The sequence below is a fragment of the Balearica regulorum genome, chromosome 12 (assembly GCF_011004875.1).
Source record: "Balearica regulorum gibbericeps isolate bBalReg1 chromosome 12, bBalReg1.pri, whole genome shotgun sequence".
In the NCBI taxonomy this organism is placed as follows: domain Eukaryota; kingdom Metazoa; phylum Chordata; class Aves; order Gruiformes; family Gruidae; genus Balearica; species Balearica regulorum.
In genome coordinates this window covers 5024889-5045210 of record NC_046195.1, presented here as the reverse complement: position 1 = coordinate 5045210, position 20322 = coordinate 5024889, and the positions used below count along the sequence as shown (strand labels likewise).

General features: G+C 43.2%; 2 protein-coding genes across 2 annotated transcripts in view; one reads left to right on the top strand and one right to left on the bottom strand.

The window, feature by feature from the left end:
* The window catches only part of TLN2 (talin 2), a 253175-nt gene that overhangs the window by 11373 nt on the left and 221480 nt on the right, over nucleotides 1-20322 (top strand). The gene's annotated exons all lie outside the window — the stretch shown is intronic.
* On the bottom strand, nucleotides 2835-4675 carry LOC104633334 (C2 calcium-dependent domain-containing protein 4C). Its single transcript, XM_075764724.1, has 2 exons — nucleotides 4549-4675; nucleotides 2835-4265 (listed from the first exon to the last, which is right to left on the bottom strand). The coding sequence occupies exon 2, from the start codon at nucleotides 4208-4210 to the stop codon at nucleotides 2909-2911; it is 1302 nt and encodes a 433-aa protein (XP_075620839.1). The 5' UTR covers nucleotides 4211-4265; nucleotides 4549-4675; the 3' UTR covers nucleotides 2835-2908.

Here is a 20322-nt window from a genome sequence, read left to right as displayed (position 1 = left end):
CCTTTGAATCAGGTCTGCAAGTCTGCTGCTTCCAGCTGAAGGAAGTCACCCTCTAGCAAGTAGGCCTATCATCAAACTTCTGTAAGGAGACTTTCTCAAACATAAGTCATTGTTTAAAGAGCTTTAAACCAGCTCAGTTTTCAACCAGCCAAAGATACAGCCTTCACCTCTTTAAATACCTGCCTAGATGAGCCCAGGTGGAAACTTACTGTCCTATGACAGGAAGGGAGGACTTTCTCCAAGGACTTAACTCCTTCCCTGCCTGATGAAGGATGAGACTTTACAAGCACTTCTCTTTTATGCCAGTAACTATGCCCACTAGCCTGCAGAAGAGAAGGCTCAGGGAAGCACCTCAGTGATGCACATGAGTATCTGACAGAAGAAAGTGAAAAGGATGGAGCCAGGCTCTTCTCAGAGGTATCCAGTGACAGGACAAGAGGCAACAAGCACAAAGTGAAATACAGGAAATTCTGCTCACGCAGAGAGAAAAACTGTTTTGCTGTTAGGGGAGTAAAACACTGGAGTAGGGTTCCCAAGGAGATTGTGGAGTCTCCATCCTTGAAGACACTCTAAACCCAACTGCACGTGGTCCTGGGCAACTGCTGGAGCTGACCCTGCTTTCAGCAGGAGTCAGGTGATACAGGCTCCAGAGGCCCCCTCCCACCTCAACCGTTCTGTCATTCTGTGTCCCTGCAGTACAGCACTGGCCCAGCAGGTATCCCAGGGCAGAGAGACACCCACTGTAGTGTGACTGTATGTGATTCTCTGATACATGTAACTGTTCTATTCTGTATTATCTTGGCTTCTTTCTCCCTGTGGCTATACCTGTGAAAAGACCTTAAGTCCCAAGAACTAAAAATGATAAACCAGGCAAATGAGTGATAAGCCTGAAGTGGGAGCCTCTACCTTCCTTCAGGAGACACCATACAGTAACCAATTAAATACGCTTAATTTTTTGCAGCATTATTGATTCTTCCTTGAAGTTGCATTTTTTAATTTCACTTTTCCCCACTTCCTTTAGGTTTTCCCTTATAGTCAGTTTGCCTGGATTCAAGGATGTAACTGTCAGCGCATCACCTCCAGCTGCACAGTGTGTCAGTACATTTCATTCTTTCCTTTAGCACAAAGGGATTATTATTCCATGTGATTTTAATCAGCTTCTGGGAATATACCCAGCCATTCTCCTGTGCAAGTTGTCCTTTGTACAAGGGTTCTGTTTTTAGAAGCATCTCACGTGAGCTGGATTAAGAATTAGCAGCGGGCATTTCCGAGCACTCGTGGTCAGTTAAGATCCTTTGGGTTTTCTCTGCTATCAGAAGGGAAAAAAAATCCTTCCAGGGGTACTGAAGTCTGAAACAGAATCAAATGATTCAGTGGCCAAGCAATACCAGAACCTCCCATGAACGGTCCCATGATTTGCAGGCAGTTATACTCTTGCCAAAATAGGGGAGGGGGAGGATCTGCTAGAAATCTTGTTGAAAGAGCTTTTAAGCTGTAGATTTAGCACAAGCAAGGCCCCATTTCTACAGCCTCACAGGGAACACAGAAGAAAACCTTCCTTTTCTGTGCCCCATGCCTGTGTGGATTGCTCCTCCATTAAGGCTTATCTACCTCTAACATAATGAGGCCTGCAACTTAATCAGGGAAGGCAGCAACAGGCCTGGACTTTCAAGACAGAGGGTCTGCTCCCTTCCTCTTGCACAGCTGCAGTATATATATGAGTTTATTTGTTTTACCTATCCCCCAGTCCACCTCAGCAGAAAAAATTAAAAAAAAAAAAAAGTGGGGGTGAAAGAACAGTAGCTTCAGGCATGCAGGAACTCTACACCTTTGTGTTTCTCACGGTGTTCAAGTGCCTCAGCCACTCACCATTTGCTGGTACAGCACAGAGAAAGATTATCCCAGTTTTATCACAATGACTTGAACAAAGCATGCAGCAAGTCATTAGCTGAAGCAGGAATTCAACCCAGAGATCTCAAACTATCCTTTGCCCTTGCCATATTGATATCTTATCCTATCTGCCTCAGAAAGGATGTGATAGCTGAATTGCTGAGGGCTATAGCTCCAGGGTACATTCCTGACCAAAACACAACTACCTAGCAACTTCATCCTAACAGCTGTGAAGTCAGCCATGGAAAGGAAGGGTAAATGAAGCTGCTAACTGTGCTACAGCAATCACTCCCACCATAGCAACTCCAGGCAGAAGCCACCTCACTGTTCAGTGTTGACAGTGTAGGTTTGTGGAGAGAAAGAGAGCTGCACCTGCAGTGGCTTTTAGTTAGCTGCCGCTCAGCAGAAGCTAATCTGGTTTTCCTCAACACAAGCTTACACCTGCTTTGGGAATCCAAATCATCCACGCCTGTAGTAGGAAAAGAGTTGATTCCCAAACACACACACACACACACACACACACACTCTCTCTCTCTATGTGTATATATATCCCCCTACCTAAACACAAGACACGTTCGTTTTTGTAAATGGTCTATTTAACCAATATAGTACCAGGGAGCTACAACAGAGTTCAGTGCCTAGTCTGTGCACATGCTGTGTACCTGCTTAAGGACCAGAGAAAAAAAACCAACGCTACCACCTACCAAAAGCCATAAACAAGAACAACTTTGACTTAGTGACTGCCTAATTTTCTATCCTAAAGGCAAACTAGCCCCTCTACCCTCCTCTCCTATGCTACAGGGAGAAAGTCTGCTCCATGGCCACCTTTTAACAGCAGGTACCTCACAGTTTGAGGTGTTAAGAAGCAGAATAAGGCACCACAGCATGAGAGTAATACCAAGCAACACAGTACTTTAAATAATTCTTTAAAAAAAAAAAAAAGATAAAATCAACCCAAAACTTTATTGAGTAGAAAACTTTCAGAAGACAGAAGTAGTCTGTTTGAATGTCTGAAGTATTATACTGACAACATAGTTATTAAAGACAACTCCCGTTCTCCTAAGGTGTAATCCCGTTTCATACTGCACCCTTTATTCATCGCTTTCATCCTTATAGAGAGGGTGTAAAGCTCTTCTTCTGCAATGCCATCAAAAAAGAAGTCTTCATTGAAGATGGGATTTCTGCTTCTCTTTATAACAGTGCTTCTCTGCTTCTGTGTTTTCCCTGGCACCAGGGAGAAGGTGATACAGCAGTTTATGTTTTTGGGCTCTACAGAGTCATCATATAAACCCTCTGCGCTGATCAGGCGGACCCGCAGCCTTTCATTTTCTGAGCAGTATTCAGTTGATAGCCTCAACATGCCTCCCTTGTCCATTACCACCGTGCTCTCTCCCACTAGCCTTTCCTGGCTGTGGGTCAGGTCCAGAGGAAAGATGGGCGAACAGGACATGCTAAAGCGCTGCGTGGCAAGCAGCCCCTCAGAGGCCCGCCTGATGGCACTGGGGCTGTTATCAGTGGAGCTGCTTTCCTCTGTAGAGAGAGAATTGTTTCTGGCCATGCTAGATTTGTTCCTGGCTTTCAGCGCGCGGCACAGGAATCCCTCCTGACTTTGTGTTTTGATTAGGGAACAGGATCTAGGCGGTGACCTGCTGAGAAGTGGAGAACTGAAAGGAGAGGAATCGCTGGAGGAGGCAGTATCGCTGTCACAGGCGCCTTGCCTGTGCAGGGAGAGATGCTTGGGAGGGAGCCTCACAGAAGCAAAGCTGATAGCAATGGGATTGGACATACTTCCTTTGCCACTGAATGTGTTCGCTCTGGATCGAGACAGCATCAGGCTGGGCAGAGCACCACGTGGGTCACCATGGAAGATAGACTCCTTTCTCCTGGTGTGGGGACTTTCCAGCAAAGTGCAGAAGCCATAGGAAGTGGGGGCTCTGGGAAAGTGAGGCAGGGAGAGCGCTGCTTGGGATTGTGGATCCGAGTTGGTGCTTTCTTCCTCCGGGGCTGGGATCTCTTCAGCACTTTCCACCTGAATGAGATGTGGCAAAGAAGAGCTAGGGCTGTAGTCAGAAGAATTAAGATCTGCATCATCTGAACGATAGTCCTGGTGGGAGCCAGTGCCCTTGGGGGGACCGGAGCTGGTCAGCCTGGGGGGAATGCAGAATTCAGGGATTCTGTCAGGGGTGAGCACATTAGGAAAAGCAGCAGCCCCCAGTCGGGCTTTTTCAGGCAGATTTTGGCCAGGTGGCAGTCCCAGGAAGGAGGAGCTAGGCAGGTTTCCATTTTCATGTGATGCTCTGATCTTTTCGAAGAACCACATTGCTGTAGCTGGGCAGTAGGTCCTCAAAGGGAAAAAGCTTGAGGTACAAATCCAACTGCAGACACACACAGATATAGAAGTACATGAACAACCTTCTTAGACAAACTACAGCCAAGCAAGGCACGGAGGACACTATTCAGGGCAGGACTAGCACAAGCCCAGTCAATCCACAGGTTCAAAACAGCCTCTACCCAGCACATTATCTTTAGCAAAGTCGAATGGATTGCACCACAAGAACCAAGAACAGAACTAAACCACTAAAGAGATTAAACAGTACCAGGGGAAACTGTCCCTCTCTGATAAACCCCACCGTACGTCACCCTCAGCAGAGAACATACCTCGTCAAGCACAGGAAGCCACTTGTTCTTTCCAGCAACTCTCGCTCGCTGATAACCAGACCCGAGCACCCTCGGCGGCTGCAGGCAGGCAGCTCACACCGAGCCGGCTCTTTTCTAGCGGCGCCGGGCGCCTCCCACCCGCGCCGCCGGTGGAGGGCGGGGGGGCTGCCGGGCCGCGCCGCCCGCACCTTGCCCCCGCAGCGCTCCCAGGCGGAGAGAAGAGGAGGAGGGACACCGCGCTGAGCACCGGGGACGTCTAGAGCAGTGGGAGGGGGACCTTGCAAAATGACCCTTGCACGGGAAAGCGCTTTCTGATTAACGCCCTACGCCCCCACGGAGCAGCAGCTGCCCGGCGCTGGGCACCCGCCTGCGGGCGCGGAAGGACGGGGCTGCCCTCGCTCGGCCCCGCGCTGGCAAGCGTGGCCAAACCCTGCCCTAGAGCCACCCGTACAGCAAGCAGCCCCTCGTCCTTTCCCTGCTTGCGGGGTTTTTTTCTGCTTACTATCTATTTACAGGGGCGTCCCGAGGTGTTTCGAGATTAATTAACAAACCCAGGACAAAACCAGATTTGTCTCGGTGCTTCTTTTCTTCTCGAAATCCTGGCAGGTTTCCAGCAGTAGAGCAGTAGGAAGTGCGGTTTTTCAAGCTCATTTGAAAATAACTTTGCTGCTTTTCTGCATCTGGATGTGCGCCCTCATTTTCCACAAAGAACATGAGACAACCGAGCCCTGACCCAGTGTCCTATCAGATACTGAGCAACAGCAGAAACACGAGTGCAGATGCAGCGTGGAGAAAGACAAGGCAGAAAATGCTTTGGCAAACCACCTTGAAAGGGAGTATGTCAAAACCACAGGCATGTGTGATGCCTAACAGACGCTGCACGGAGCCAGGTGGGATCCATGAAGTTTCTCACCACAGTTCTGCAATGCAGCAGAACTCAGACCACTGCAAACTCTCTATAATTATTCTGCAAGCTGCAAATAGGAATCTCAACTGCAAAGCCAGGAAGGGCTGCCAAAAGAGGTTGGCTAAATACTCAGTTGAAGCTGTATGCCTGTAACACAGCAAGAGTAGACAAATAATTTTCTGTCTTTCCTTTCTCCCCTAAAGAGCTGAAGTTCATGTTTACCAAGTGCTTGAAATAGACTGGATGTGCTCAGAGAAAACAAATTGAGTGGGTTGCAGCAGCAGGGAACATTTTGAACTTGCTGAAAGGTTTAGCTGGGAACACACGTGTTCATGGTCTAAGCCTTGCCTTTCCTGCTTGTTTTACACCGTTTAAGCTTTGCTTTCATAATAATCCTCTAGTGATTCAAATGAGAGAAAATTCTTTCTGCCGTGTTTTGTACGAAGGTTCAGGACGCTCCAAATGTCCTGGTAACATTTCAGCTGTCGGTGCTTTGGCAGTTTACTTAAATGTACTTACTTGCTGTGAGTGTGGTTCAAATAATCTCCCATCTAAATTAGAGGCTTTGAGACAGGGTTTGCGCTTTCCCCAGCTAATGAGACCTTTCAGCAGCACAGTAAGAGGAGCTATTGGAGACAGTGGGCTGCTCCTCTTTGGGAAGCAGAATGCGTGCCACATAGCTGTTATCCATTCAGACCAGGCAATACAGTACTATACATCATGCATTACATGCCACGTAGCTTCTAAAGAGTAAGTGAGCTTTGTTCTAATATACACACCTCTACTTTTAATACCAAAGAAAGACTGTACTCTACAATGAAGAAAAAAGAACAAAATTGAGCTTTTTTAGTGGGAACCTTATTACCTCCACTAACAGTTCGCAGAACTGGTTTAGATATGGCAAGCATGGCAATTAGCCTCAGGTATACTAAGTCCACAGCTAGCATCAGGCAGTGATGAAATAAAGTAGCTACCCTGCTTTAGGTACTTAATTTCTATTTAGTCTCTTTAGGTTTGCTCTACAGTTAGTGAAAAGAGCTAGAGTTTTCCAGAGGGTGATTCAGAGTCTCCTGAGCTCAGTTGCCATTCTCCCTCAGGTGACTGCAAAGAGAGAGCAGGTGCCTACCATAGGGTGCTACATATCCTCCCCTTCCCCTTGCTAATAAAGCCTGCACTTTATAGCCCTTTAACAGGTTCCTGATGCACTGGGAGTTCAGCAACACTTGAGTACTTGTACATCCCCCGTGGAAATAGGCACTCAAATGTATGATTAGCTGTTTAGCTTCCTGTGTTCAAAACAGTTTCTCTTTCCTTGACTCGATTCAGACAATAATTAAAATACGCTGCCAACAAAGCTTCCTGTTGCTATTAAAAAATGTGTCTGCAATAAAGCACTTTTAAACCGGAAGGGATATCATTTGTCGCAAGGCTTTATTGCAACTCCTGTACCAAATAACAGGTGAAACCCTGGGATCTGGCCAGGGGCTGGACAAGCCGTGACAAAAGGAAATCTCCCACCCGAGCAACACGGGACGAAGTCTGGATTTTTCCTCCTCGTGCTGCACTGACCTTACCCCTTCCCTGCCGCTTTGACTTCTCCCGGCTTAACGAGCCGGCTCAGGAAACGTCCGACCGCCGACCCCCGTCGCCCTGGGGGCTGGCGCCGCAGCGGGGCCCGGGCACCACCTGTCGGCCGCGGCTCCACGGGGCGGCTTACGCTGCGCTGCGGAACGGCGGGGGGTACTGTCACCGGGATTCGGGAATGAAAAAACTCCTTAACAGCAATTTGGCGTTAAGCAGCAGGCATTTCCTTTTATTGCAGCGCTGGGTGGCAGGAGGATAGTTCCTCTCATCAGGCACACCTAGCGCTGGTTCTCTTGTCATTTACACACAAATGTTACGAAGATTACAAAGAGGTACACTCCCCCTTACAATAATTGGTTCATATTTCTTTGCCTAGTATGCAAACTAGACGCACGCTCAGTTCCTTTCTCCACCTTTATCTTTTGAGTAGGTCGTATAATTTGGGTAGGGGGGTTATGGGTCAGTGGTTGTGGGGACCCTGGCCCAAATTACCTTTCCCCTAGTTTCTCAGTACTTCAGTGTTGGTAATTGTTTGCTAGGTGCCTTAGGAAGATAAGGATGTTCCTGGAGGCAATTAGCATCCTCCCTTTCTGAAAAGTGTGTACATAAGGACCTTGAAGTGTCTTGTAGCTCTTCCTTTCTACCATGATGTGTAGCAGGTGCTCATTCTAAGAATCATTAGCCTTCTACCTAAAGTGATAATGAATAGTTTCTTAACACATAGAAGTAGGCCTTTGTTACAGGCCTATCTTCTTTGCTACAGTACCAGCCAAAACATATCTGAAACCTAGCCTGCCAGATCCCTAGTCACAAAAGCTTTCTGTTCTTGTTTAACTAAGCTGATTTAAGTTTTTAATTCAGTGTTTAGTTTACAAATTATTTCATTCTCCTGCAAAAAGTAGCAACATCCTGGTTGTTGGTAAAGAGGGGTAGCTCTACAAGTTCCTGAGCATGGGGATGTTGATACATACACACAAACTACCACAGCACATTTCTGTAAATGTCCTGTACAAACTGTTCTGTGCAGCTATTATGGTAAAAGACAACTGTACCTGGAATAATTACACAAATCCAGAACTGTTTTCCAGGTCTTCATCAATGACACTGACTGGTTCAAGGGCCTGGAAGTACAAGGAGAAACCTTTCTCTAGGGTCAGGGGTTTACAGTGGATAGAGGCAGGAGGTCTTTAGGAGCTGACAGCCTTTGGATGATGTGCACCAGGGAGGTGCCAAGATAAGCAGGAAGTTAAAAAGGAAAAACTTCTGGCTCTACTGTAAAAGGGGGAGGTATGGAGGACAGGCATGGATGAGACAGGACATACAGTTTGCCATTCTTAAAGGAACAGAAAGGGCTTAGTGCATTATACCACCTAAAATAATATATGCAAAATTGCCACAGGCTTCTTGGAGAATAAATAACCCTGTTCAGTTTTATTTTCCTAAAGAAAGCAGCAGGAATTCAGCTGTGGTTTCTTGAAAAAACCTCAACTGAGAGACACAGATTTATTTTTTTTATTGTTTTGTTAGATATTGATATCACAAGCGAGTTTATAGCACTGATTCATTCCTGTCATTTTGACAAAGGTTAGAGATATCTGAGGAGTCTGCTCACCCCTTCTGGCCTAAATCAAGTCATTTTGCATTGCTTGTATAGCTATACAAAGTAGTCACAGAGGTTCAGCAAATCTAATCTGAAAACTTTATCTTTCTTCTCTTATTTTGTATCATAGAATAGCTTATATTTTACCTCATCAGCAAAGGCAAATTTCTGCATAGTTTGAGAAGTGTTCATGCTCATTTAAGTGAACAAATGCAAGAACAGACACCCGAGTGCTGCTTGGCAGCAAGAGCACAGAAAGGGCAGGGCACTTCAGGTACTTTGGGACTTGATGCTAAGTATCTCAAGTACCTTGTGCCACAGAGGTATGAAATAAAGGAACAAACAAAATAATTCATTCTTTCTAGCATGTTACACAGTCCTGTAATGAGAAGGTTACACTTGCCATACAAAATCCAAGAAGGTTATGCTGTCCCTAATTCTTGCTACTCAAGTTAGCAAAAAATATCTCAGTCTGAAATACAGGACTATACAGGGATCTAACAACATGCAGCTTTAACTATCTTTCCATGTCTATAATGGAAATACTGCTGGAATTGGGTGTATCTACTTCATGCCTGTTTCAAATCTGAAAGCATTTTCATTATTTTGTCTGCACACAGGGACCCCATAATGCAAGACCCAGCTTCCAGCATGAAACTTACTTCAGATAAAGCATGCTGTCTAAGGCTAATAAGATTCAGACACTATTTATGGAAAAGCCAATCTAGCATTTAAATCAGTAATAGAAATATTTTCCCCTGCAACAATTTGGCACCCAGCTGTTCCAGTCTGTTTTCTCTGTCACACATGAAAGTAGGGTCTAACTTCCACTAACAGCAATTCCCATGCTCAGCTGTATAAAGGAACCTTCTTAGTCATGAATACGTGTAAAGCTGGGAGAAAAAGAGATAATAGCTCTAATGAAAAGGGGAATCAAGTCTTTCTTGCATTTTCTGCGTTCAAGCAACCTACCAGTAATCACTAACATCCTTTCTGAAACTGCTCATCACCTTTAAAGCTTAAATGGCATCCTAGGGGAAACATTTCATTCCATTCTCTCAAACACAAATAAGACTTTGTCTATAAGCATTCACCAGTAAATAATATAAATTTCTGATTAGCCTCATTACTTCTTTCCTACCCAATCAGCTTGTTTGATTACATTGCTGCTAGTGTATGAGAGATTATTTAGTACTGATTTTACCTTGAATGATAAAAACCACTCAGCACCTCCCTCAAAATACACCTACTTCACTTACCAACAGGTAGTAATTCTAAACATCCATCGCAAGTGTTTTGCCTAGATTTTATTCTACTTGGGAGGTATAGAAAACAATATACTATTTTATTGTGCAAGTTTAGTTTCTGTAAACATCACTAACAGAGCATACTCCTGGCATGGAGCAAGTTCTACTATAAAAAAAGAGCTGGTCACAAAGAAAAGCAGATCACCAAATGGATTGACTGAAGACCTGAAGGTAACTTCACTAGACGATAAAATTAATTCTTGCTTATCATTGCCCTTCTCAGAAAAGGCTTGAAAGTTTTGACTTAAATGAACATCACTGATTTAAGTGCCATTTAAGTGCCTACAGTCAACACAGCCTGGGGATCAGGGTGACTTTGGAAGGTGAATAGGTTTTTCAGTATTCCCGGTGTATCTACAAAGTCAGTAGAAATTCAGACCAACAGGATAAGCAGATTCTGGACATGAATATTTCCTTCTGCAGGTCAGTTGTATACCTCTTACAACAGTCAGATAAGTTATGACACCTGAATCCAGGTAAAACACAAAGAAATAGAAGGATTTGGGGTTATAGAGAAGACACACATATAGAAAGCATTATGCAAATATAGCAGCTTAATGGATTTTATTCAAGAACAAACCAAAATTTGATACCAAATATTCAATGACCCAGAGCAATATGCTTATGCAGTATAGCAGGTTATCAGGCTTGTCTTTGTCCAGTGAAAGTAAAAAATGATGTATCATGGGAAAAATCTTTATGAAGTATTCCTTGTGAGAACTGGAAACATTGAATCGTCTCAAAATACCAATAAGAAACTGAAACTCAGCTTGACAGGTACCAGTATTGCTGAGAAAAAGCCTTAACGTTTTTTTCTAGAATACAATGCTGCAACTATCGTGGGATCAACAGGATTTCCTAGATTCAAATGGGTATTTGTTGTTCAAGTCTCTTATTTGCAATGTTACAATTTTCTGTTGTTTCAATGACAGCATTTTTAATTGGATTGATAGGATCTTTTCCTGCTCACTGTTCAGCTGTAGTTATAATGCTGTGGCCAACATGGTACTGACAAGCAGTACAATGGACTACAGAGCTGTTACACACAAAGATGACTTCAGACATTAATGGAAAAACAGATGCATCTTTCACAACAGTGACATATAAAGAACTCAAGACTGCCAATAACCTCATCAAGCAGACTTGCAACACTGTAGGAAAGAAAGGAACTGGAAAAGTATTTTAAAGGCTATCAGGATCATGAAATAGATCACACAACAGGTAATTCATTATCTGTGTTTCCCATGCTTGGAGTAGAATGAGCTCCACTGCTCAGTTCAGCCAATTACCTGGAAAAGCAAGCTTCTGCACACAGATAATCCGGATAAAATTCAGCAGCAGAGGAGGGTGGATTTCCTAGCACCATCCATTGAGTTCATTAAACCATTGGGTTTAACAGACACCCAGTTAGCCTGGGCAGTTAAGGAAAGCTGATGAAAGGATCCTAAAAAAAGCTGGAACTGGCTTGAGAAAGGAAGAAAGCAGAAGAGAGGGAGATTATTTAACCAAAAGAAACGTGATGGGCAGAATGACTCTGCTTGTTCTCCTTCCTTCTGAAAAAAGGGGGACTGAGCTCTGTTGTACTGCTCCAACTTAGAAGTAAGGAGTGGGTGACGCTCCATCAAGGCTTGGCAAATTGCTGCCCCATCAGTGACTTTCTGTGATTAAATATTAATGCTCAAAAGGGAAAAGGACTGAGGGACTCAAAAGGAGACTGCTGGTGCCCCTGTATCCATGAGGCCACCGTTCTGAATGGTGACAGGAAAGTGTTTGATCTTCACCCAGGGAATTAATATTATCAGTATGGTTAAAAGATCAGGAAGATGATTTCACAGTTTTGTTGCTATGGACATACGCTCACTCTGACAGGCCAATCACAGCCAGGTTATGCAGGTGCAGCCACAAAGAATGGAAATTTAATTTCCTCTAAACAAAGATTTATATTCCATGGATTACTCTGCAAGTGCCCTTAACCTACATTCTTGAAGCCATGGCAGTAGCAGAGGCATTCAGGCTGTCAGACCCTGGAACAAAGTCACTGATGAACAGGGAGAAGACAACAATGTGTTTTCAGAAGACACAAAGCATTCTGGGTTATGCTATAGCTCTTCTAGCAGTGATAGTTTTGTATCAGTAGCTACAACTAGAGAGCACAAATAAGTCACCCTGTTACAGTGGCTTGGGATGTAGCAGCTTACTTTAAAAAGCAGTGTTGAGGCAACACTGCCATGAACTGGTAGCCCTGAAAGCAAGTGTGAATTTTTCTTCTGTTCTGTCTAGTAGGATTTAGAGTAAAGCTGATTGTACAGAGTCTTCATAGCTTCTTTGACTTTTTAAATGACTTAAGTGTATTCTGTCAAAGCAGAACTGGAGGAAAAAAAGGAAAAATGGTGATTTGAAGTCAAAAAAATATCATTGTGAAAAGGACATTAAAAAGCTGGTATGGTAGATATGTCTCATCTTGATAATGGAAGAAAGCCTAGTGATTTCTCCCCAAATCTGACTCTTCTGAACAGCATTAGAGGACAAGCACACATGGGTGGGAGCAAACCTTGCACAGCAAGGCAGAGAGAACACATCCAAGGGACTGGTATATAAACTGCCTTGTTAGTAGATGTTTCACATGGTTTTTATAGGCCTGAACAAGATGAAAGCCGAAAAATTCCCACAACATTTCTCAGGAGTTACAAGTTGGTATTGCAGACTCAGGGTTTCTTTGAAAAACTCTGGGATACTGTGAAGCCAGACCCAGAACTGCCCCAGATAAATACATTCAGGCCACTCTTCTGTTGTGGAAGGTTAACTTTTTATTTGGGCAAACAGCCTAAGCCCACCAGGCCAGGCCCTGAGACATGAACACGTCATGATTTCTGGAAACAGAAGCCCTATATGCCACTCCATTGGCATGCTGTAGATTCAAGTGACTGCAAGGTGATCAGCATCTCTAAATGTGATAAAAGAGCTTTCTTTTCTGAAACCTGGATTCCTTGTCTTGCACTGACTTTAACTTTGGGTTGTTGGTTCACACAATACATATATCTAACCCGATTTCAGGCCAGGTAAATGCTTCTAAGGATTTCCTGAAAAAAGTCCACCAAAGCAATCAGCTTTTTTCACAGGGATGTGCTGTGTTACAGCAGTATGACCACCATTCATCTCATGACTTTGTAGAATTACTGGGCTGTGGCTTGTAACAGGATATACTCCAGCTAATGAAATTTGAGAGTTACAGCTTATATTTCCTCAGGGTAAAAATGAAAATACAATCAGGCAAGGCAACTTTATAATTTATAGAATAGACCAATTTCAGTTGGAAGGGATCTACAACGACCACCTAGTCCAACTGCCTGACAAACTCAGGGCTAACAAGTTAAAGCATGTTATTAAGGGCATTGCCCAAATGCCTCTTAAACACCGACAGGCTTGGGGCATCAACCACCTCTCTAGGAAGCCTGTTCCAGTGTTTGACCACCCTCTCGGTAAAGAGACACTCCTAATGCCCAGTCTAAACCTCCCCTGGGTGCAGCTTTGAACCATTTCCACATGTCTCATTCACTTGATACCAGGGAGAAGAGCTCTGCAACTCCCTCTCCACTTCCCTTCCTCAGGAAGCCAGAGAGAACAATGAGGCCACCCCTCAGCCTCCTTTTCTCCAAACCAGACAAGCCCAAAGCCCTTAGCTGCTCCTCATCTGCAAAGAACTGTTCATTTCAGATTCCCTGCTCAGAAACAGAAGCATAAACAAAGCACTTCATGCAACTCTTTGTTCTTATATCAAGGCTACCATAACATGTTCTGCGCTTTGGTCTCAAGCTTAATTTAGTCTAATCTCATGGTAATTCTCATGTACCCTAAATGAATTTATTGCATATAAAGGTTATATTGACACCTGTAAAATGAATAACATACATACTGAGAAAAGCTATTCTCTGTATTCTTTTTGTGCTTTAAGGAAATTTAATATGAAAGCTTAAAAATAAACACAGTTTTTATTTTCAAACAAAAATGAGGCTTTTTAAAGTAAAGAAGTTCCCACAAAAATTCAGTAAGGACCACTTCTATCAGGCTTAGAAAGAGAAGAAAATGGATTTAGTTCCCTAGTACACAGTACCAGCATTATGCTGGTCCACCAAAAGAATCTATTTCAGCTGTTGATAAAGTACATTTACATCCATCTCAACAAGTAAAATTTGAGAAGAGCTATGGATCCATGTGCCAATTTTTTTGCCATTTTATACATTGTTTTATTCCTCCAAAAAAAGATTGAGTCAGCAAATGAATAATTAACTACTACAACTACCACCACCTTAAGCAAGCATTACAACATCATTAGTTATTCTTTGGAAGAGTAACTCCTAGGATTTATCTGCTTCTCATCTTCATTCAAGACACAAGGCTAAAACTGTCAAGGTAGACACCATATGCTGTGGCCCATGACTCGCACAAATATCAACTCTGAAATTTTCCTTTACAACTGTACCATACCATGCTGCCATAGTCATGCAGAAACCTGCAAAGTGATTTTGACTTCCAAGAGTATGGCAAGGTTGATATATGCACTGCAAAACACTTACTGGCAGGTTTTATTATACAAGCAGTTCTTAATAACCTTCCCCCCACTCCAGACACACATGCAAGAGTCCTTTCCCACAGAGCACAGATCAGAAACAGCCTTCCACAAAAAAAAAAAAAAAGAGGAAGAATTAGCTCTCTAATGCACCTGAAATACATGTTCTCAGGGCTTCCTAGCTGGTTGCAGCGTGTCCCACAAGTACAGTACATATGAACCTTAAGTACACCAAATGACATTGCTGTGCTGAAGCAGCAACCTGCTAGTACAAAGCTCATAAGAATGAGCAAGGCAGCAAGCCAAGGGCGTTTCAAAAAGGATAACTCACCTTGTCAAAACAAACTAGATTTTGATTCAGAGTGTTTAACACTTTAAAAACAGGTGTGTTGGCAGACATCACTTCCCTGTATTTCCCACACCATCAGCTACAAAGACTGAGGTGTCACTGAAGGAGAGTTTCTAAGGTTCAGCCCTGACAAACACAGTTGCCTGCAGGCCACACTGTCATACCACCATGGGCTGTGAGAGCCCATGGCCATAACGCAGCTCCAAGGAGTCGTGTGTGGAGACTGTCCGGGTATTCCTTCCTTGGCCCCAGCCCAGCCACATTCCTGGGCAGACACTGCAACAGGGAGTAGTAGGGAGCCCCGCTCCAGTTCTAGGTGGGGAATTCTGCTGTGGGAGCTGCCAGGTAGAGGGATCCTATGTTGCATATGCAGGGCATGCAAAGCACATAAGAACAGCCGCCTCCAGCTGACTTCCTCCCCTCCAGATCATATACTAGTAGTTTATATAAGCTTTCACCTAGACTTTGACTTAGGATTTGACTTGGAAATATTCCTTCTTTACAGCAAGTTAAGACAGCCATCCAGTCCAGGCAGCTTAAATATTAAAAAGAAAACTCACGAATAATGGAAGAGTATCCTCTGAGTAGTAAAATTTAGTTGAACATTTCTTCTACATGAAGGTGGCATAGTGATAGGATTGGCCTCAATATCTTGATGGGTAGGACGTGTAACCATCAGAGTCACATCTTGAAGTAGAATACATTTGACAGTGGTATCACTAAGCAGCAGCACCTAACGAAGAAACAGACATTGCTTTTGGTACACTGAAGTACAACATTTGAAGCAAAGCTCAAAGCTAGACTCTCCATCCCTAGACTGTCCTCAGCATCTCTGCATAGATAAGAAGGATAGTTCTTTCTAAAGCTTCATTTTAGAAGGATCCAGTCTTTCAGCAACTAAGATGAGTTTTCTGTCCACTAAGTTGTGGTGTTTCTGCAGAAATATTCTCTGAAATGATAAAGTCTTTCACATTTTTACTTTCCATTTAAAAAACAGGGCCTGCAAAGCTTCGTACAGATGATCTGTGATTACCTCCCTTATCTTAGAGCTCCTTATGCCCAAAAAATATTTGGAGAACAGAAGTAATTTGAAATATCAGTGGTGGGGAAAAAAACCCCATCCATTAACAAAACTGATACCAGTAAGAACAACCTGATTCCAGGAGCCAATGTAGAGTGTCCTGTAGACTTCAGGCATCTTTGGGAAAAGGCTCAGGAGTTTGTGGAGGTGCTGGTTTTAGTCTTGGGGAGCAGAGAGAAGGGATGAAAACAGACAGTGACGGTTTTGTTATCAGGGCAAAATTGATTGTCTGTAATTTAATTTAAAAGAAAATTAGAAGTCACAGAGTATTGTATTTATACCCTAGGATAAAGAAGCAGCTTTGGAGGATTTTGTGTATTGCACCCCCACCCCACTCCCTGCATTAGATATCTGCCATTAATGGTTTACAACCACAAGTAGTGTAGCAAACTACATTAAAAGCACTTGGAGAACAACACTGGCTCAGAGCAGCAAGCAGAAAGAGGGTGAGAAAGGCAAGGATTTTCTTTGACAAAATTCCTTCCAAGTCAGGGAATCCATAGACATGAGAAGACAAACGCTTTAACTATTGCTCCCAAACACAAAGAGTTTAAACATATGGCCAGATATTACTATATAAAGAAAAAGAAATTGAAGTTATTGCTGTCACACACATATTCCCACTGGGCAAAGTAGTAATAGGCTCACACGACCATAACAGATTTTCTGGCACTTTGTAAAAATTGTTACATGGTGAGGAGCTTTGCTTAAGTGGGGAGGACAAAATTAAACCCTTTATTGTTTAGCTATCTTATCCTCTTTCATTCCCTTAGGCAAGCTCTAAGTTTGAATCCAGCCTCAGCCTCTCTCATCCCTCAGGGCCAGCAGCCTCCCACTGGAGCAGGCAATGCAGAACACATGGCACTTGTATGCTGGGAACCACCTCCACCCCAAACACTTAAGAGAAAACAGCCTGCCATTTACTTATAGCACATGTTTCACTTGAGGCTTCGCACTACCCAGAAGCATGGCAAAACATAATACTTCAGCTGTTGGGACACTTGGTTTTTTTCCACTACCTGTGCACATGAAGTAAAAAATGCTTTCCTCTGTTTTCCACTTACAAATATCTTTTGCCACTTAATTTGTCTCAATTAAAATAACAGATACAATGAAAGCTCTGCAAAATGCTTTTCCTAGCAGCAGTCTTATAAGGAGCTGCATGGACAGGTCATGGAGAAGAAAGAAGGGATATCAGGTAATACCTTTTCCAGGCCATAGCTGTGAGAAGCACAGCTCTTCCTTCATGATTCACAGCACCGTCCTCAGAGCTGAGTGTGAAACCAGCCAGGTGATCTGGCAGGTTCTATATATTCCTCCCACCTGAATAAATGATAAAAGAAACTTCCTGGGAAGCAGTCTTGTTCCATCCCTCAGTCATTCATACACAAATGATCAGTGACATACAGGCAGGGCAGGGGCCAGCCCCTCCAAGTGTCTCTGGGGATAGAAACACCTGAAAGCTGCTGTTCCACTTTCACAGAGAAAATCCCACCTGGCCTCCAGGACAAAGATTGCTTTTCATTTCTATGCTAGAGTAGTGTCTGCCTCATCAACACTCCTCAGATAGTATGGCCAGGATCAAAAAGTCATCAACTTGTTCCTGCTGCTTTTAATTCAGCAGAACTCAACAGCAAACTGAAGGCCAGCAAATGGCACAGGCACTAATAAAGCATAGTACCCTGGCTTCTGGTATTCCTCGTATTGAGCTACATAGCAGCAGCACCCCCACTCTGTCTGCTGTTTGCTCTTATTTGCTATTTACTGTGATCAGCTGAAGTTGGGAAGAACAAGCCATCTTAAGTAATTGAAATTTATACTTGGTGGTTTACTGCTCAGCAACTTTCCTAAAGCAATGAAGTGATGTCATTCAACAGCAGCTAAAGTGGCAGTGAAGCCAGAGGAGCTTCAGCCCCCAAATACTTAACACACATTGTCCATTCAAAGATCAGCTGTTTCAGGGAGGCTGAAGGTCATTAACAACTGCCCCACTTCCATCTATCAACAATTTGCCCTCCTCTAAGAAAAGAATTTAAATCTCTTCTGCTTTCTGTTAGATCTGAATCAAAGCCTCTCAGAAATTGTACAGAACCCTAGCAACCCTGGGCTTGAATAAGTTTTCTAAAGGAACCTTTCAAAAGTAATGAGAGGTTTGCAGATTTCTTTTTCTCCCCCTTTTTTCTTTTTAAAATATTGCACTGGTATCAAGGAGCTGTTATGACAGCAATACAAGCCCTTCAAGGATGGTTTTAGTGGTACACGATCTTACTGGGACTCAGCAGGAGCACATTTCACCCACTGGAGAGAGGCAGCAAACAAGGGAAAAGAGCACTCTTGGGTTTGTGCTATTATACTGAATGCTTTGATTTTAAATATTTTTTTAAAGTGTCTTCAGTGTGCTGCCCAGTGAAACTCTGGAAAAGCTTTTCATAAATCAGTTCAAGTTAGCAGCACTTCATGTCCTCCAGACAAAGAAATCTTTTATGGTTTATCTATATAGTAAGGTAGCATTAAGAGAAAGAATTCACTGAGGATTGCTATCAGTGAGTGACTGACAATGAGATGGAAGATTGATTTGATCACAGGAAATGCAAACAATTTATATCTTTGGGGTGGGGGTACTGAAAAACTCAGCATTAAAATAAATCACCATCAGACCCTGCAGAAGGAGCAGCTGGGAGTGGGCTGGTGCTCCCTCCTCTCTGTCATGCTGGCTTTACCTCTGTGTAATGCTGCTGACTTCAGACTTTCACTACAACAAGTGACAAGAGAATCACATGGCCAGAGGTGCCAACATTAATGTTCCTATCCATCCCAAATATCTTTTTCACTGAGGCACTTGAGCTCTGCACAAAAAAATTGCAGTGCTTTATTGTTTATGTTTAAGTTCTTTTATGAGGGAATTGCTGGTGTATTCTTGTACATTTCTTTCATGTTTCTTTTGAATCAACTTCTCAGTTAAAATCTGTAGTGTCAAGAACAGTAGCAATTTCCTTCTTCAGAGCTCTCAAAGCAGATGTCATGCCTTTTTCATTTTTACTAGTTTTTTTTTTCAATAGTGATCCTTTTAGAGGACCATTCCTATGCCACCCTTCTATTTCTCTATCTGCACTGGTGCTAGTCAGAATATAAATCCATTTGTCCTCATTCTCACCCCCATTTTTTTGCAACTGAAACACTATAAAAATATTGTCCAAAGTAAACTAATCTAGTGCACTTGGGACATGGCATCTCATAAAACATTATGAAAACATTTATTAGATAACATTGCCTTATTCCAATTTGGTTTATCTTTTGTCCTGCTGTAGGTTATACTGTACTCCAGAATTCCATTTTCCTCCACTCCTAGAAGTCAAGCAACCATCAGGTTTCTGCCATCTCCAAAACCAGCTTGTGTCAGTGTAGCAAGTCCATTTTCTAAAATCCATTCTTGCAGATGTTTGAAGCAGAAGTAGCAGCCAAGTCAAGATAAGGCTTTGGCTGTGTATGACTGATCTAAAGATCCCTCTCCTGTTACCAGCAACTGCTGCTGGTATTGGAGTTTTTCCCTGAAGCCCAGACTATTTATACAAGGCAAGCCTACAGATTATGCCATTTTAGGACATGGAATGCAGGGCTGGAAGAGGCCTCCTCAGTCTCTGAGCACGATCCCTCTCTATTGCAAACATTGCATTATCCAATTCCCCATCATCACTTTATCCTGGTACATCATGAAAGGAAGTCAGGTTTCAGCTCTACTTCTCCCAGAGGAAAGCTGTTCTAGGTCCCAATCACTGCTGCAATCCTTCCAGGCTGAATTTATTCACAGCCACTCCAGACTCATTTGTCCTTACACCAAGGTTTTCCTGAACCTCACACAATTCATTCCCTTCTTCCTTCTCACCAGTGCTCACCCTTCGATGCTCTACAGAAGGCAGTTACTTCAGCCTATCTGCAGATGTCATGATCTATCATGACTCACTGTTCCTAGTTACACTCATTCCTCTCCTCTATAAAGATGCTAATCTCCTTATCCAAAACTTTTTCCTCTCACTTCCCCATTCTCTTTGCTCCCCTTCTTTGCCTGAAGCATGGTCAAATTCCTCACTAGTTGGTAACTAGCTAGCAGATTGTTAGATTGCAATTAGACATAGATACATGGTACCACCTGCTACATGCTTTATACTTCTTTTTGGCTCTGGAACAGCTGTTGGTTTCAATTTTTGCAAATTCAGAGTGAAGGAGAGGAGGGAATTAATTTATGCTTTAGTTCTTCTGCAGGATATAAGGGTATGTAACAAACTCAGAAGAAAATTTAACATAATAGGTAATCATAATGTTTTATACACATTTTGTCAGAGAAACACATTTAATGACTTTACTTAAGGAGTCCCTAAATT